The sequence below is a fragment of the Sardina pilchardus genome, chromosome 24, assembly GCF_963854185.1.
Source record: "Sardina pilchardus chromosome 24, fSarPil1.1, whole genome shotgun sequence".
In the NCBI taxonomy this organism is placed as follows: Eukaryota; Metazoa; Chordata; class Actinopteri; order Clupeiformes; family Clupeidae; genus Sardina; species Sardina pilchardus.
The window spans coordinates 25,848,066-25,861,728 of NC_085017.1; the positions used below are offsets into that span (position 1 = coordinate 25,848,066).

The 13,663-nt window shown below is 42.8% G+C and overlaps 2 protein-coding genes across 2 annotated transcripts; both read left to right on the forward strand.

The window, feature by feature from the left end:
* The first annotated feature begins 4,338 nt into the window (after window positions 1-4,338).
* Window positions 4,339-7,916, forward strand: LOC134073063 (elongation factor 1-alpha). The gene is made up of 8 exons (XM_062530017.1): window positions 4,339-4,484; window positions 5,162-5,319; window positions 5,806-5,985; window positions 6,090-6,386; window positions 6,484-6,634; window positions 6,732-6,988; window positions 7,152-7,386; window positions 7,501-7,916. The coding sequence occupies exons 2-8, from the start codon at window positions 5,176-5,178 to the stop codon at window positions 7,623-7,625; spliced, it is 1,389 nt and encodes a 462-aa protein (XP_062386001.1). The 5' UTR covers window positions 4,339-4,484; window positions 5,162-5,175; the 3' UTR covers window positions 7,626-7,916.
* Window positions 7,917-8,171: 255 nt separating this feature from the next.
* Window positions 8,172-12,931, forward strand: LOC134073062 (elongation factor 1-alpha, somatic form-like). The gene is made up of 8 exons (XM_062530016.1): window positions 8,172-8,273; window positions 8,786-8,941; window positions 9,668-9,847; window positions 10,016-10,312; window positions 10,649-10,799; window positions 11,215-11,471; window positions 11,825-12,059; window positions 12,604-12,931. Exons 2-8 carry the CDS (start codon window positions 8,798-8,800, stop codon window positions 12,729-12,731), a joined length of 1,392 nt encoding a protein of 463 aa, XP_062386000.1. The 5' UTR covers window positions 8,172-8,273; window positions 8,786-8,797; the 3' UTR covers window positions 12,732-12,931.
* Window positions 12,932-13,663: the final 732 nt, after the last annotated feature.

Here is a 13,663-nt window from a genome sequence, read left to right on the forward strand (position 1 = left end):
CATTTGTCAACAAGTTCCTGAATTCCACAACTCGATGGCAGTTATAAAATACAACAACACAGAGTATAGGCTACATAATTAATTAATGGGTGAACCTACCCAAACCCTGGCTGTTCAGACCTTTCTCACAATTTTCAAAAGTTTTGAGATTTGTCTAGCTATATGCTTATGTTGCAATGTAGGCTATTATCTCAGAATTTTTTTTTGATCAGTAACTTAAAGATTGCCATTTAACATATTTCACACAACCTGAGGCAGGCCTATTTTTTCAAGCCAAAGTTCATGTAAACTATTTCAGTAGCCTAAAATAGAAATACAAAGAGGAAAGACAAATTGATTTCATTTGTGAGAGGAAATGATGATAATAATAATAATAATAATAATAATAATAATAATAATAATAATAATAATAATAATAATAATAATATTTGAAACATTGACATCTTAAGATCTTGGGTTGGTTGTTTATTTAGGCAACAGGTTATAAATTAAGTATAATTTTGTGGTAGGCAGTGGTGTCTTCATTTCTGAAAGCGCAGTCAAGGATGTCCGTAATATCAATAAACATATAGCTTTCTTGATTTTATTCTTTGGCAATTAGTTTGGTCAAATGCAGGCCTTTAGTATTGTGCTACATTCAACATGTTTGGAATGAAAATGATTATTTACTAGAAACTGTATTTTGCAACTGGAACACATTTTAAGGATCAGCAACAGAAATATTGGATCACTATGAGATTCAGCCCGACTGAAACAGGGGGGTTTGAAAAGAGATGAATGAAAATGGCATGGTGCGAAAGGCCCAAGGCTTTTTCATTCGTATTTTCATTCAGCATTCCTCCTTCTTTTCAAATAAATTGTTGTCTTGGGCCCATTTGCATCGAAGCTTTGCATTCACACCGTAAGTGCTAGACCGACACCCTGTTGATTATTCAGCCTGCTACCCCCTCCCTGAGACTGGAAGAACAAGGTCAGAGTGTTGTCATCAGCTGGGTGTCACCTGAATATCTGAATGGAGCACTATCTCATCAGATGAGATTAAATCGAGGCAGTTAACTCTAAATTAAATCATTTTCAGACTGGGGACTGTATTCAGTGAGCTGTGTGTGCGTCGGGGGGGCTGATTAGGTTTCTGTAGATGTGTATTATTGTGTAACATCAAATTCTACAAAATGTTATCTGCTTTGTTATCTTCATCTGCAGGCAATGACATTCTTTGAGTGCCCCCTAAGTTGGTGCATACCTAAAACATTTTTTCACAAATTGTTTAGGGGATCTGTGAGTAAGTACATGTGTTATGATTGTGTCCCTTACAAATTAATAGGAGAGACATTAAGAAATGCTCACATTTTGCACTAATGTTAAAATAAAACTGTGAATTCAACTCAAAATCAGACTGTGAATTGCTCAGAATTGCACAGATCAGACTGTGAATCTCTTTGTGGGTGAATCCTAGTTAGAGCAACCAATTTGACTCTCCATTTTCTTTCCTGAATGGAAAGAGTGTGCCTACTGTCAGCCTAGCAGTTCTGCAGTGTCCATTTGTCTACGGAGAGAGGTAGACCAGCAGCATGACTCAACAAAGTGACTGGCTGCCAGGGTGTGACTGTCAAGTGCTGCACCCCTCCCCCCAACACGTCTGAAATAGCTGCCCAACCGTCACTGGGAAAGATTATGAACATTAAAGAGCTTGTTAGCATTAACACCACTGCCCCGAATCTAGAGTTTCAACAGGGAAGATCCTGTCAGCATTAGCATAGACACGTTCAGCCTGGGGTCTGAGAGGATACTGCAGCTGTGGGGAGATTGGGTGTGTGAAAGCAGGTTAGTCATGAGTCATCACAGAAATGCCTCTAAACAAAGATTGTGTCAGACCTGTTGGTGACAAACACAGGTATGGGATACATTTGCATTATGTAAAAGACAGTCTGTGTGTGTTTCTGGGGGGTGGGGTGTCTTTGAGGGGGGCTATGCTAACAGCTGCCCTCTTCTGAGTGAAGACGAGAAAGACAGAGAGAGCAAGAGTGTTTCTATGAATGTGTGTTGATGTGTCTGGACTGGAGACTGACCCCTCAGGACAGAGAGGTTTCTGGGTAGGAGCCAGTACTCTCATACTCAGATGATTCCCTTACAGTAAAGCTTACTCAACCCTCAGCCCTGTACTTTCTGTCCCTGCATCCTGTAGCCTGGTGAAAACTTACCTGACTTACTTGTCTTTGTCAGTGTACATCAGTAGTTGTTCATTGCACTTACTGTGGCCCTACAATAAAGATCATAGATAAAATAGTCTGCTCAGGCCTACACTATGACACCCCACTAAAACACATACTTCATGGCAATGTAAGGATGTGTTTGAACATGGAACTAAAACATAGATTCTCAAAATATATTGCTCCATGGATCATGAATTTTCATCATTACTCAGTCAGTGATCATTTAGAATGTTCACCCACCAGATAGATAGATATAAGTAAACATTTAAGACACTTCAACCATTCAACATATTCACCAATCATATCCTCAGTATTGGTATTGCACTCACCCCAAACAATGTCGGCTAAAAAGATGCAGGTAAGTCAACGAGTAAGTAGGTATACTGTACAGTAAATCCTAGCTCAGCTCACATGCTTAATAGAGTTATTACTCAGAATTCTCTGATTGTTTCACAGGACCTTTGGTGGCTGGTGGGCCATTATACAGTCAGATGATGCAACCTGTTGTCCATGTGCCTGAGTCACACATGGAAGACAATAGCAAGAGATCATAGTATAAGTATTCATAGAGAGAGAGATTCAGAGTAACCTTGCGCTCATCAAGCTAACACACTGTTTTATTATTATTATTATTATTCAAAAGAGTAATTCTTGTCTAAGAACAAAACAAGGCAAACAAAAGACAAACACTCAAAGTGGGCATTTCTTCACTTTTTGAAACTCCTCTACTCTAGATATAACAGCACAATTAAGAATGTTTACAATCTGTGTGCTGTGTCTTGTTGTCCCTATGCACAACTCTCTCTCTCTGTTTACAATCTGTGCGCTGTGTCTTGTCCCTATGCACAACCCTCTCTCTGCCCTAGTTTGTTTCTTTCTGCCTCACTCTGTTCATGCACCCCTCTCCCTCCCTACCCCTGTCGCACTGCTCTCTTGAGTGAGGGCAGCAGCTGTGTGGTGAGCCAAGTTGAGGGTCAGGTACTGAACTGTGGAGGACAGACAGCTAACAGCAGTCGCATTGGGTGCTCCAAATAGAGGATTAGAGGCCTATCGTTTGATAGCATGTGGCGTGATGCCTGACTACAAGGCCTCAAGCCACAGATGCAAGGCAAGGCCTGAAGCCCAATGGAACAGTAATTGGTTATCAAACCTAAAATATAGACCATATCAAATTGGTTTATTTTAACATGGATTTGTTTGAAATAGTTACACTAGTTATGTTATGTTAATCTGTTTAGTTTTGCATGGGTTGTGGAAATGTAGGGCCTACTATTCTTGACAACTGGATTGATCAACATTGTACTAGCATGCAGGCCTTTGAACACTTTCACTCTACCATATCTGTGTTCTTGTTTTAACAAGAAAAGAGAGAAAAAACTTTCTAATTTCAATTTGCGTGTGTGTGTGTGAGAGAGAGATGGGGTGCTGTTGAATGTGAATGGGTGAAAAGATGTCTTTCAATGGCACCTGGAAGAAATGAGTACCCCACACCCCCTCTTGGTTTCAATCTCTTGCTCAGTGCCTCCTAAATCTGACTGCATAATAGAGATGCTAATGTCACCCAGGCATGTTGACATTTACAAACCAAAAGATGTAGTTAGATGTAGCATCTTTACCGTAGTCTGTAGCCAGCTTCACAAGTATTAACCAAATGTATCACGACACACTGGATTGGCATACTATTGATGTAAAGACTGCATTGCAGTCTGTATTGAGCTGTTACGTTCAGCTTTAAACTAGGGTACATGGACTCGTGGCAAACTAATGTGATAGGCTACGCATTGTTATGGCAGATTAACAAAAAACGCATACCCCCAAAAGATTACACTAACGACATGCTATTGAAAATTGAAAATATCAATGGCGCAAACGGATGAACAGACATCCTAGCATACATTTCCATATATACCATATAGAGACTGATGCAAACAATGGCTACGTCTGGTTGTCTTTCACGTGGTAACGTTAAATACATAATACTGACAAGATTATTGTTATATGTCGCCTACTTTCATCATTAGCTTACTCCAATCAACCTTATGTTTTGCCACTTCAGACACAAAACGATGACGTATGAACCACAAGGCGGGGATATTTGCCTGAATGTACGTGATTTGCGGGTCGATGCGGGAGGGGGAGAGGAAGCGGGGGGTTGCAGCCCATTCTGGCCTCTCCTCCCTGGTATAAAAACTCCAACACCAACATTTTTCCTTCCTCTTTCTGTTACCTGGCTAAGGGGAGCAGCTGCTGTGGAGTTATCATATAACACCGGTAAGCTAGCCTTCTATTATTTTAGGCCTTGTATGGTTGGCTATGTTGTGTCTCTGAAAAGGTTTGACTTAATGCTTTCTTTCGTTTAAATCAATGTTACTTGTCTATATTTATAACGCTGTGAATGTTTTTCACGCCGCTACTTAGACAACGCTGTCAACGTTAAGCTTTTCATATACAGTTCTTGTTGGAGTTTCTGCTCTGTCGCATTATTCATCTTTTTTTACTATGATATAGTAATTCAAAAACTTATAGAACTTTTAATCTTTTTTTCTGTGGGGGATGGGGAAGAACAAAGGCTAGCATGTGAATTCTCAAAACCGGCTATGGTTATATTTCATTCTTGAATCCCAGCCAGTATCGCAGTTTTACCAACTGTTAATTCGGCAGATGTCCGTGTCTGAACGGATGCCTCAGAGGTGTTTCGAATTTTACTGCAACTTAATCCGACGTGGCCTTCATAAAACACGTGTCTTCTCCTGGCTCTTCGCCGACGAGGCCTCTGCCGCTACTAGCTAATCAAGCTAGCCTATGATAGTTAGCTACTTGTTGGTTAGCGTGGTCAATTAAAATTCTTGACCCTCCGGATTCACATCCGTAACACAAGAGTTTCAGAATTCGTTATACTTGATCGATCTTTTAGTCATTGTATTAATGTGTTCCCCTTTCTTTTGTAGAAACTTAAGCAATCATGGGCAAGGAAAAGATCCACATTAACATCGTGGTTATCGGCCACGTCGACTCTGGAAAGTCTACCACCACCGGCCATCTCATCTACAAATGCGGTGGCATCGACAAGAGAACCATTGAGAAGTTCGAGAAGGAAGCCGCTGAGGTAAGGGCTATTCTTTAGATCGGTGCCTCAGTTGGAATTTCTGGTGTTGGTCGGCTCAAAGATGGCGGCTCAGCACGCGCTCCCCGCACAAGCCGGCTGGGTGTGGGCACTGGGCGGGGCTCTCGCAGCCGCGTTGGTGACGCAGCGCTTTGTGTAATGGCCGCTCAGCGGCCTGCATGTCATGCTTTGTGGAAAGCATTATGGAAAAATGGTTATATGATTGTAGCACACCTGTGGAAGTTTAGTATGGCAAACTACCATTTCTGCTTGCGTGGATGTAGGGCTAAAACGATTTGTTTTATCAGTACCCCTAGAAACACTGTAATTTCCCCTTGGGGATGAATAAAGTATTTCTATCTCTATCTAAGTAGAGTTGGCCCTAGATATTTACTGAACTTTTATTGGTGTCTGTCTGGGAGCTATGTATTTCTCCCAGATTCCCTGGTTTATGTTTTTGTTCTAATGTATCTTTATCCACTTTTGTAGATGGGAAAGGGCTCCTTCAAGTATGCTTGGGTGCTGGACAAACTGAAGGCTGAGCGTGAGCGTGGTATCACCATTGACATTGCTCTCTGGAAGTTCGAGACCAACAAGTACTACGTCACAATTATTGATGCCCCTGGACACAGAGACTTCATCAAGAACATGATCACTGGCACATCTCAGGTAAGACTGCCTGGATGGTCATCCTCTATATCTGAAGGCTTCTTATAGCCAGTGATTGCAGGATGGTATGTGCTGTGCTTGCTCTAATATTTCCTTTTCTACAGGCTGACTGTGCTGTGCTGATTGTTGCTGCCGGTGTGGGTGAGTTTGAGGCCGGTATCTCCAAGAACGGACAGACCCGTGAGCACGCCCTCCTGGCTTTCACCCTGGGAGTGAAGCAGCTCATTGTTGGAGTCAACAAGATGGACTCCACCGAACCCAACTACAGCCAGAAGCGTTACGAAGAAATCACCAAGGAAGTCAGCGCTTACATCAAGAAGATCGGTTACAACCCTGCCACAGTTGCCTTTGTGCCCATCTCTGGATGGCATGGAGACAACATGCTGGAGGCCAGTGCAAAGGTAAGCAAAGCGGCTTTGGTTGTGCAGTTTCAGTTTTTTGGTGCTAATGTTGGCTTGAGTCAAGGGTCTCACTTGTGTTTCTTCATGGTCTTTGTAGATGCCCTGGTTCAAGGGGTGGAAGGTTGAGCGTAAGGAGGGCAATGCCAGTGGTACCACCCTGCTGGAGGCCCTCGACTCCATCCTGCCCCCTGCCCGCCCCACCGACAAGGCCCTGCGTCTCCCCCTGCAGGATGTCTACAAAATCGGAGGTAAGGCAGACTGACCAATGTGGTCATTGTAATGTAAGGTTATGTTCCCTTGATCTCTGGGAATAGCATGGCTGACTTGATATGATGTTGTCCTCAGGTATTGGAACAGTACCCGTGGGCCGTGTCGAGACTGGTGTCCTGAAGCCCGGCATGGTTGTGACCTTCGCCCCCTCCAACATCACCACTGAGGTCAAGTCTGTTGAGATGCACCACGAGTCTATGCCAGAGGCTCTGCCCGGTGACAATGTTGGCTTCAACATCAAGAACGTGTCCGTCAAGGATATCCGTCGTGGTAACGTGGCTGGTGACAGCAAGAACGACCCCCCAATGGAGGCCGGCTCTTTCCACGCTCAGGTGAGGCTCAGTAATAGTTGCATAGTGTTGATGCGTTCCCTACTTTTATACACTTGAAGTTGAGTTGCTGAGTGGCTATGTTAGATTCTTATATCATAGGGCAAAATGCAGTACTTGCCAAGTCAGTCTGTTCCTTTGCTTACATTCCATTCTGTGTTCACAGGTCATCATCCTGAACCACCCTGGCCAGATCAGCGCTGGATATGCACCCGTGCTGGATTGCCACACTGCTCACATTGCCTGCAAGTTCGCTGAGCTGAAGGAGAAGATCGACCGTCGTTCCGGCAAGAAGCTTGAGGACAACCCCAAGAACCTGAAGTCCGGTGATGCCGCCATTGTTGAGCTGATCCCTGGCAAGCCCATGTGTGTGGAGAGCTTCTCCGAATACCCTCCCCTCGGTAAGCTCAGTCTCCCTATGTTCATTATTTACCAACAATGAGAAATGTCTTACCTGATCAGATGGCAAAGTCGGACAATTCAGGATTCTAATGTTGCCGTTCCTCCTCACACAGGTCGTTTCGCTGTCCGTGACATGAGGCAGACCGTTGCTGTCGGCGTCATCAAGAGCGTCGAGAAGAAGGCTGCAGGCCAGGGCAAGGTCACCAAGTCTGCACAGAAGGCTGCCAAGTCCAAGTGAACCCCCGTCAGCCGAGCCGCCTCTCAGGCAGTGGGCACTCTACACCCGAGAGTATCCCTCAACCTGGGCACTCTACTTAAGGACTGGCTAATGCTGATTAAAACTCACCGTAAATATTTTCGCAGGAAAGGAAACCAACTTGGAGTTAACGTACACACATGGCTTTGTTAAATTGACTGTGCCTCTATCAGTTTTATTTGAGTTGAAATGGTTTAGAACTGCAACTGTTTGCCACAGTTAAATTGGAAGGAAAGCTGCGCGACTAATAAAGATCTAAAAAAATTGAAAACACCTTTTTTGTATCTTGCTGTTATTCCCAGACGGGACTGACTGATGAGGCTGCTCAGTGTCAAGTGCGACAGTTGGCAAAGTAACTTTACTCTCCAGAGGTTGCAGCTGTCCAACCACGTGTCTGCTTAGCCCACTGCAGATTACAAGAGGTGCCCACTTAGATGTGTGCCCATCCAATCGTTTTGGTGGTTTGCGTATATGTAGCCAATAGTGACCCACTAATGACTGCTAGAAGTGTGGTTGCACATCTCTACGTCCCACCTCATACCTCCCCAGTATATAAAGCATAGACCGGGAGATATCGTTCCTTTTTCTCCGGGTTTTCTAGGGTTATCAGGGAGCTGCTTAAGCAGGGTGGTAAGTTTGCCACTATTCTGACTGTCTTGGAAAGGCTGATTCTGAATGGAACCCCCTTTTTTTTATTTCAAAAATGAGAAACTTGGAACAGCTTTTACTTGGATTACACTTATTTGTGATGGAAGAGTGTCCTTGGTATTTCTGCTGGAAAATATTATATATTGATTGAGTACGGGGAAATGTATACCCATGTCTTAACAGCAAAAGTAATGAATGAAAAAAGTGGATTTCCTTAGTTTACAGCTACTTATGCTCCCTGACGTCCCTCTATTGAAAGTGCGGAGTTGGAGTTAACTCATTGGCAGATTTGAAAGAACATGGCGGCGCTACACCGCAGCTCAACATGGAGGATGGCTGTTGAGTTGCGGGGCTTAGAACGGCGCTTCTGTTTAGCCCTAGATGGGAGCACTTCATATTAAACTTAGTTATTGTGAATTACAGTATCACTCATCATACCAGATCATTATATTGGGCATAGTTTCATCTGTAGTTATACGAAAATGTCTTCACAGTAAGCTACCATCATGGGGAAGGAAAAGATACATATCAACATCGTAGTCATCGGTCATGTCGACTCCGGCAAGTCAACTACCACCGGCCACCTCATTTACAAGTGTGGCGGCATTGACAAGAGAACCATCGAGAAATTCGAGAAAGAAGCTGCTGAGGTAGGTGTTCCAGTTGCTGACCAGGTGGTTTGCGCCCTTGTGTTATCTGTAAGCTATGTACAGTGAATGACTTGCATATGTCGGTATTTTAAGAGCCGGGGGGACGTGTGTGAGCATTGTACGCGTAAAGAGCGCCATCTAGAGTCTAAAGTTACGCACGTCTACCTCAACTCTTATGAAATACTACTATTACTACTACTCATAATGATAGTATTAATGAATTATATTATTTTTTCACTTTAAACAAAGTGAAATCACTGCAAATAAAATTACATTTTGTTTTCACCAGATAGAAACCAATTTGACCAAGATTATGTCACACTGGATACGAACATTAGGCTAAATATGGATTGTATTAATTCATAAAGATTCATAATTTATGGAGTAGGCTTTTGAAAATGTTAAATGTTAAAGCCTATCATTTTGTTCTTAAACTTTTTACTTTGACTACCTTGGTCAAAGATTAAAGGCGTTATATAACAAATCAGCCAATTTGAAACACTGGTTTGTTGATCTGCCTTAACTAGGCTCATCATATAATATTATCTCCACAAGTTTTGCAAATTTAAGATTGACTAGAAACATAGATTTTTATTATTATTATTATTATTATTATTATTATTATTATTATTTTACTTCTGAGGTCCATCTTTCTTTTTGCTTTTGTATTTTCTGATTAAATTAATTTATCAGAGCTAAATTTCCATTTTGGTTTTAATCATTCAGATGGGAAAAGGCTCTTTCAAGTATGCTTGGGTGCTGGACAAACTGAAGGCTGAGCGTGAGCGTGGTATCACCATTGACATCTCTCTCTGGAAGTTTGAGACCGGCAAGTACTACGTCACAATTATTGATGCCCCTGGACACAGAGACTTCATCAAGAACATGATCACTGGCACATCCCAGGTATAACCTTTTGCTTGGGAGTCCTGGAATCATTTGAAATGTATAAAACAGTGGCACGCATTGGTTATTGGTTATTTAATAATTACCCTAAAGTGCTTCACAACATATTTGTTTTAGCTGATTGAACCATCACCAGTGCATTCACATATGGCTAAAACTAATTTGCAGGCTGACTGTGCCGTGCTGATCGTTGCTGCCGGTGTGGGTGAGTTTGAGGCCGGTATCTCCAAGAACGGACAGACCCGTGAGCATGCTCTTCTTGCATACACCCTGGGTGTGAAGCAGCTCATTGTTGGCATCAACAAAATGGACTCCACTGAGCCCCCCTACAGCCAGAAGCGTTACGAGGAGATCACCAAGGAAGTCACTACCTACATCAAGAAGATCGGTTACAATCCTAACACAGTTGCCTTTGTGCCCATTTCCGGTTGGAATGGAGACAACATGCTGGAGGCTAGCGCTAACGTGAGTGCACACTGACTGCATGTCCTCTGCCAAAACACACCTGACTGCATACCTCTCCTTGACAGAGTATATACGCAGGTGTTGTAGTTTGATTATGTGAACGTCTTGTTCACAATTACTTTGGTCAATGAAACCACAATTATTTAATACATCATCGATTTTGGAATTTATGGAACTGAACAGAAAAGACATGTCTTGATTTCCTTGAACTTATAATTATCGCCCTACAACAGGTATAATTAAAGTAAAGACTATATACATGATATATGGTGAATTGCACAGGCCTAGTTATTCCCCCACACTCACCACTCTCCATCCCCTTTCTCTGGCCTGCAGATGACCTGGTTTAAAGGCTGGAAAGTCGAGCGTAAGGAGGGAGGTGCCACTGGTGTCACCCTTCTGGAGGCCCTGGACTCCATCCTGCCCCCATCCCGCCCCACCGACAAGCCTCTGCGTCTCCCCCTGCAGGATGTCTACAAAATCGGAGGTACCCTCGTCTCACCCAACACAAGAGCTGCATTCAGGCTGTTTTATGTGTACCACCACAGCATTAGAGCTGGGTCTCCGTTTATCTGTTAATTATTTTCATGCCAACTAGTCTCACGCTACTCTTATAGATTATGAAATAGATCATAAAATGATTAGGTTTAAGTAACTAATTTAGGAATGCCATCTATTAACTGAATTACTTAAATCTGAGAATGGTGCTTATTTCTCTGACCTTCTAGCCCAAGTCAGATAACTGTAGCTTTAATTTGGTTGTTTCCAATAACTGTACTATAATTGATCTGTTCTTTAACCATACTAAGTTATAAGCCATTCAGAGTATGATATCTCACAGCATAATGAAAATCACCTCAGTGAGTGACATTGAGCTACATGTGTATTATTTTTTCCTTCAGGTATTGGAACAGTACCCGTGGGCCGTGTGGAGACTGGTGTCCTGAAGCCTGGTATGATTGTGACCTTCGCCCCCGCTAACGTCACCACTGAGGTGAAGTCTGTTGAGATGCATCATGAGAGTCTCACTGAGGCCCTACCTGGTGACAATGTTGGCTTCAATGTCAAGAACATTTCAGTCAAAGATATTCGTCGTGGTAACGTGGCTGGAGACAGCAAGAACGACCCCCCAATGGAGACCGGTAACTTCACTGCTCAGGTGAGAACCACAGAGTAGGTGCAACATGTAAACAAGATGCTCTGTAACTTTCCAGTACATATTAAAGTTTGGAGAATGGAGAGTTACTGAGAGAAATTGCCTGGTTTAGAGCAGGGTTAGTGTCAAACCATTGCTAAATATTTACTTTTACTGTCTGGAACTGCCAAATTTACTCCACAAAGTTTCACAGTGTAGTCCAGAACCAACACTCTGATGAAAAATGGGTCTATGGTTTGTTCCCTGAGAAGGACCCTCTTGAAGTGGTTGAAGGGGTTTGGGAAATGTTCTGTAAATGTTGGGCTTTGAAAACAGTTTTGATCTGGAGGTGAATCTCTGTCATTCTATGTCCACAGGTCATCATCCTGAACCACCCTGGCCAGATCAGCGCTGGATATGCACCCGTGCTGGATTGCCACACTGCTCACATTGCCTGCAAGTTCTCTGAGCTGAAGGAGAAGATTGACCGCCGTTCTGGCAAGAAGGTTGAGGACAACCCCAAGGCACTGAAGTCTGGTGATGCTGCCATTATCTTGATGGTCCCCGGAAAGTCCATGTGTGTGGAGAGCTTCTCCAAGTACCCACCCCTTGGTGAGTACCTGAGACCAATGGCAATGCCATCTGAACAAACACAGAAAATACATGCACTTGCATACCCCCCCCCCCTCCACGTTTGTTTATACATTTCAAAGTGATACAAATGCAGTAGAAAAATAGAAGTATTAAATGCACTTTCATTTTAGCCACTGAGATATACCTGCCTGATGAAGGTCTAATGACCGAAAGCTTACAACACTCAGTAAAGTTTCAAAACATTTTTGCACAAAGACTTGAAGTGTGCGGATTCTTCCTTAACATATCAAGTTTACTCTTAATCCTGCACCTCACACGGATGAGCGGTGATTTTTTTTACTTTTTTAGCCACTGAGATACCGAATTTATCGATTGTATTGGCAAAATGAATTTAAGATCTTGAAAAAAAACATTCAACAGTGTCATCCTCCTCCCATCTTCCTCCTCCTCCTTTCTTTCCTTTGTCTCCTTTCTCTCTCTCTCTCTCTCTCTCTCTCTCTCTCTCTTTCTCTCTCTCTCTCTCTCTCTCTCTCTCTCTCCCTCTCTCTCTCTGTGTCACCAGGTCGCTTCGCCGTGCGTGACATGAGGCAGACTGTTGCTGTCGGTGTCATCAAGTCTGTGGAAAAGAAGGCACCCGGAGGAGGCAAGGTCACCAAGTCTGCTCAGAAGGCCGCCAAGACCACCAAGTGAATCCGCACGCCGGACCTGGGACAAGTTGCATCCGGGACACCCCATCCCGCACTCTTACAGAGACTCAGCTCTCTGCTCAAGGACTGGCTAATGCTGATAAAAACCCATCGCAAAAGTTTTCGGAGGAAAGGAGCCAGAAAAGCTCTTTTTCTAAGTGCTTTAGTGTGGAAAAAAATAAACAAGGAATGATTTCTCACCAACTACCTTTGTCATCTTGTTCTTAATGATTCTGTGTTCTTATGATAGCTGTAGGTGACAGCTTTCAGCTTTGCGCACTGAAATGGAAATTAAATATTCATTCATTTATTTCTAGAATTGTTCAATGTTTGAGGGAATAATATACATGATTTGGGGCTGAGGGATGCTGCTGTCTTTTTATGGAATGTATTGAAGAAGAATATCCTTTATAGGACAATAAAGACTATCTATCTATTCTTAGGCAGTCAGTTTATGGAATCAGAAAGCTATCAACAAATAATGGCAGTCAGAGTAGGTATATACAACTAGTGATGGCAACAGACAAAAAACCCATCTCTTGGTCACATTCCTCAGCTGGCACTAAAACTAGGCGTATAATGGGAGTTGTCCCTCTTATCTTTATGTATGCAGCACACACTCCTAATTCCAATATGGAAAAACATATTAGAACATTGTGTATCACATTTTATGGGAACTGTGCCCCATTCTCTAACAGGAGTGTATGTCTTTCTTCAGATGGCCACTAGAAGTAGATTGATTATCACAACTAGGCCACACAGTTAATCCAGGCTGATTTATTTCCTTATTTACTATTTTTTCGAGAAGGAAATGCCATCTGCAAAATGACTAATTCTGATTCCTAATGACCTTCTAATTAGAATGCAAATTGTAATGAGATTCAACTTCCTGGTCAGACTGGATTCGAAGAAGCCCTCAGCAAAGCAGAGTATGCA

What these genes read in the sequence shown, in the direction of transcription:
- LOC134073063 (XM_062530017.1), top strand. Translation starts at nt 5,176, where the DNA reads ATGGGCAAGGAAAAGATCCACATTAACATCGTGGTTATCGGCCACGTC. An exon ending in GGATGTCTACAAAATCGGAG is followed by an intron (nt 6,635 to 6,731) that starts GTAAGGCAGACT and finishes TGTTGTCCTCAG; the next exon opens with GTATTGGAACAGTACCCGTG. An exon ending in CCGGCTCTTTCCACGCTCAG is followed by an intron (nt 6,989 to 7,151) that starts GTGAGGCTCAGT and finishes CTGTGTTCACAG; the next exon opens with GTCATCATCCTGAACCACCC.
- LOC134073062 (XM_062530016.1), top strand. Translation starts at nt 8,798, where the DNA reads ATGGGGAAGGAAAAGATACATATCAACATCGTAGTCATCGGTCATGTC. An exon ending in TGATCACTGGCACATCCCAG is followed by an intron (nt 9,848 to 10,015) that starts GTATAACCTTTT and finishes ACTAATTTGCAG; the next exon opens with GCTGACTGTGCCGTGCTGAT. An exon ending in CTCCAAGTACCCACCCCTTG is followed by an intron (nt 12,060 to 12,603) that starts GTGAGTACCTGA and finishes CTGTGTCACCAG; the next exon opens with GTCGCTTCGCCGTGCGTGAC.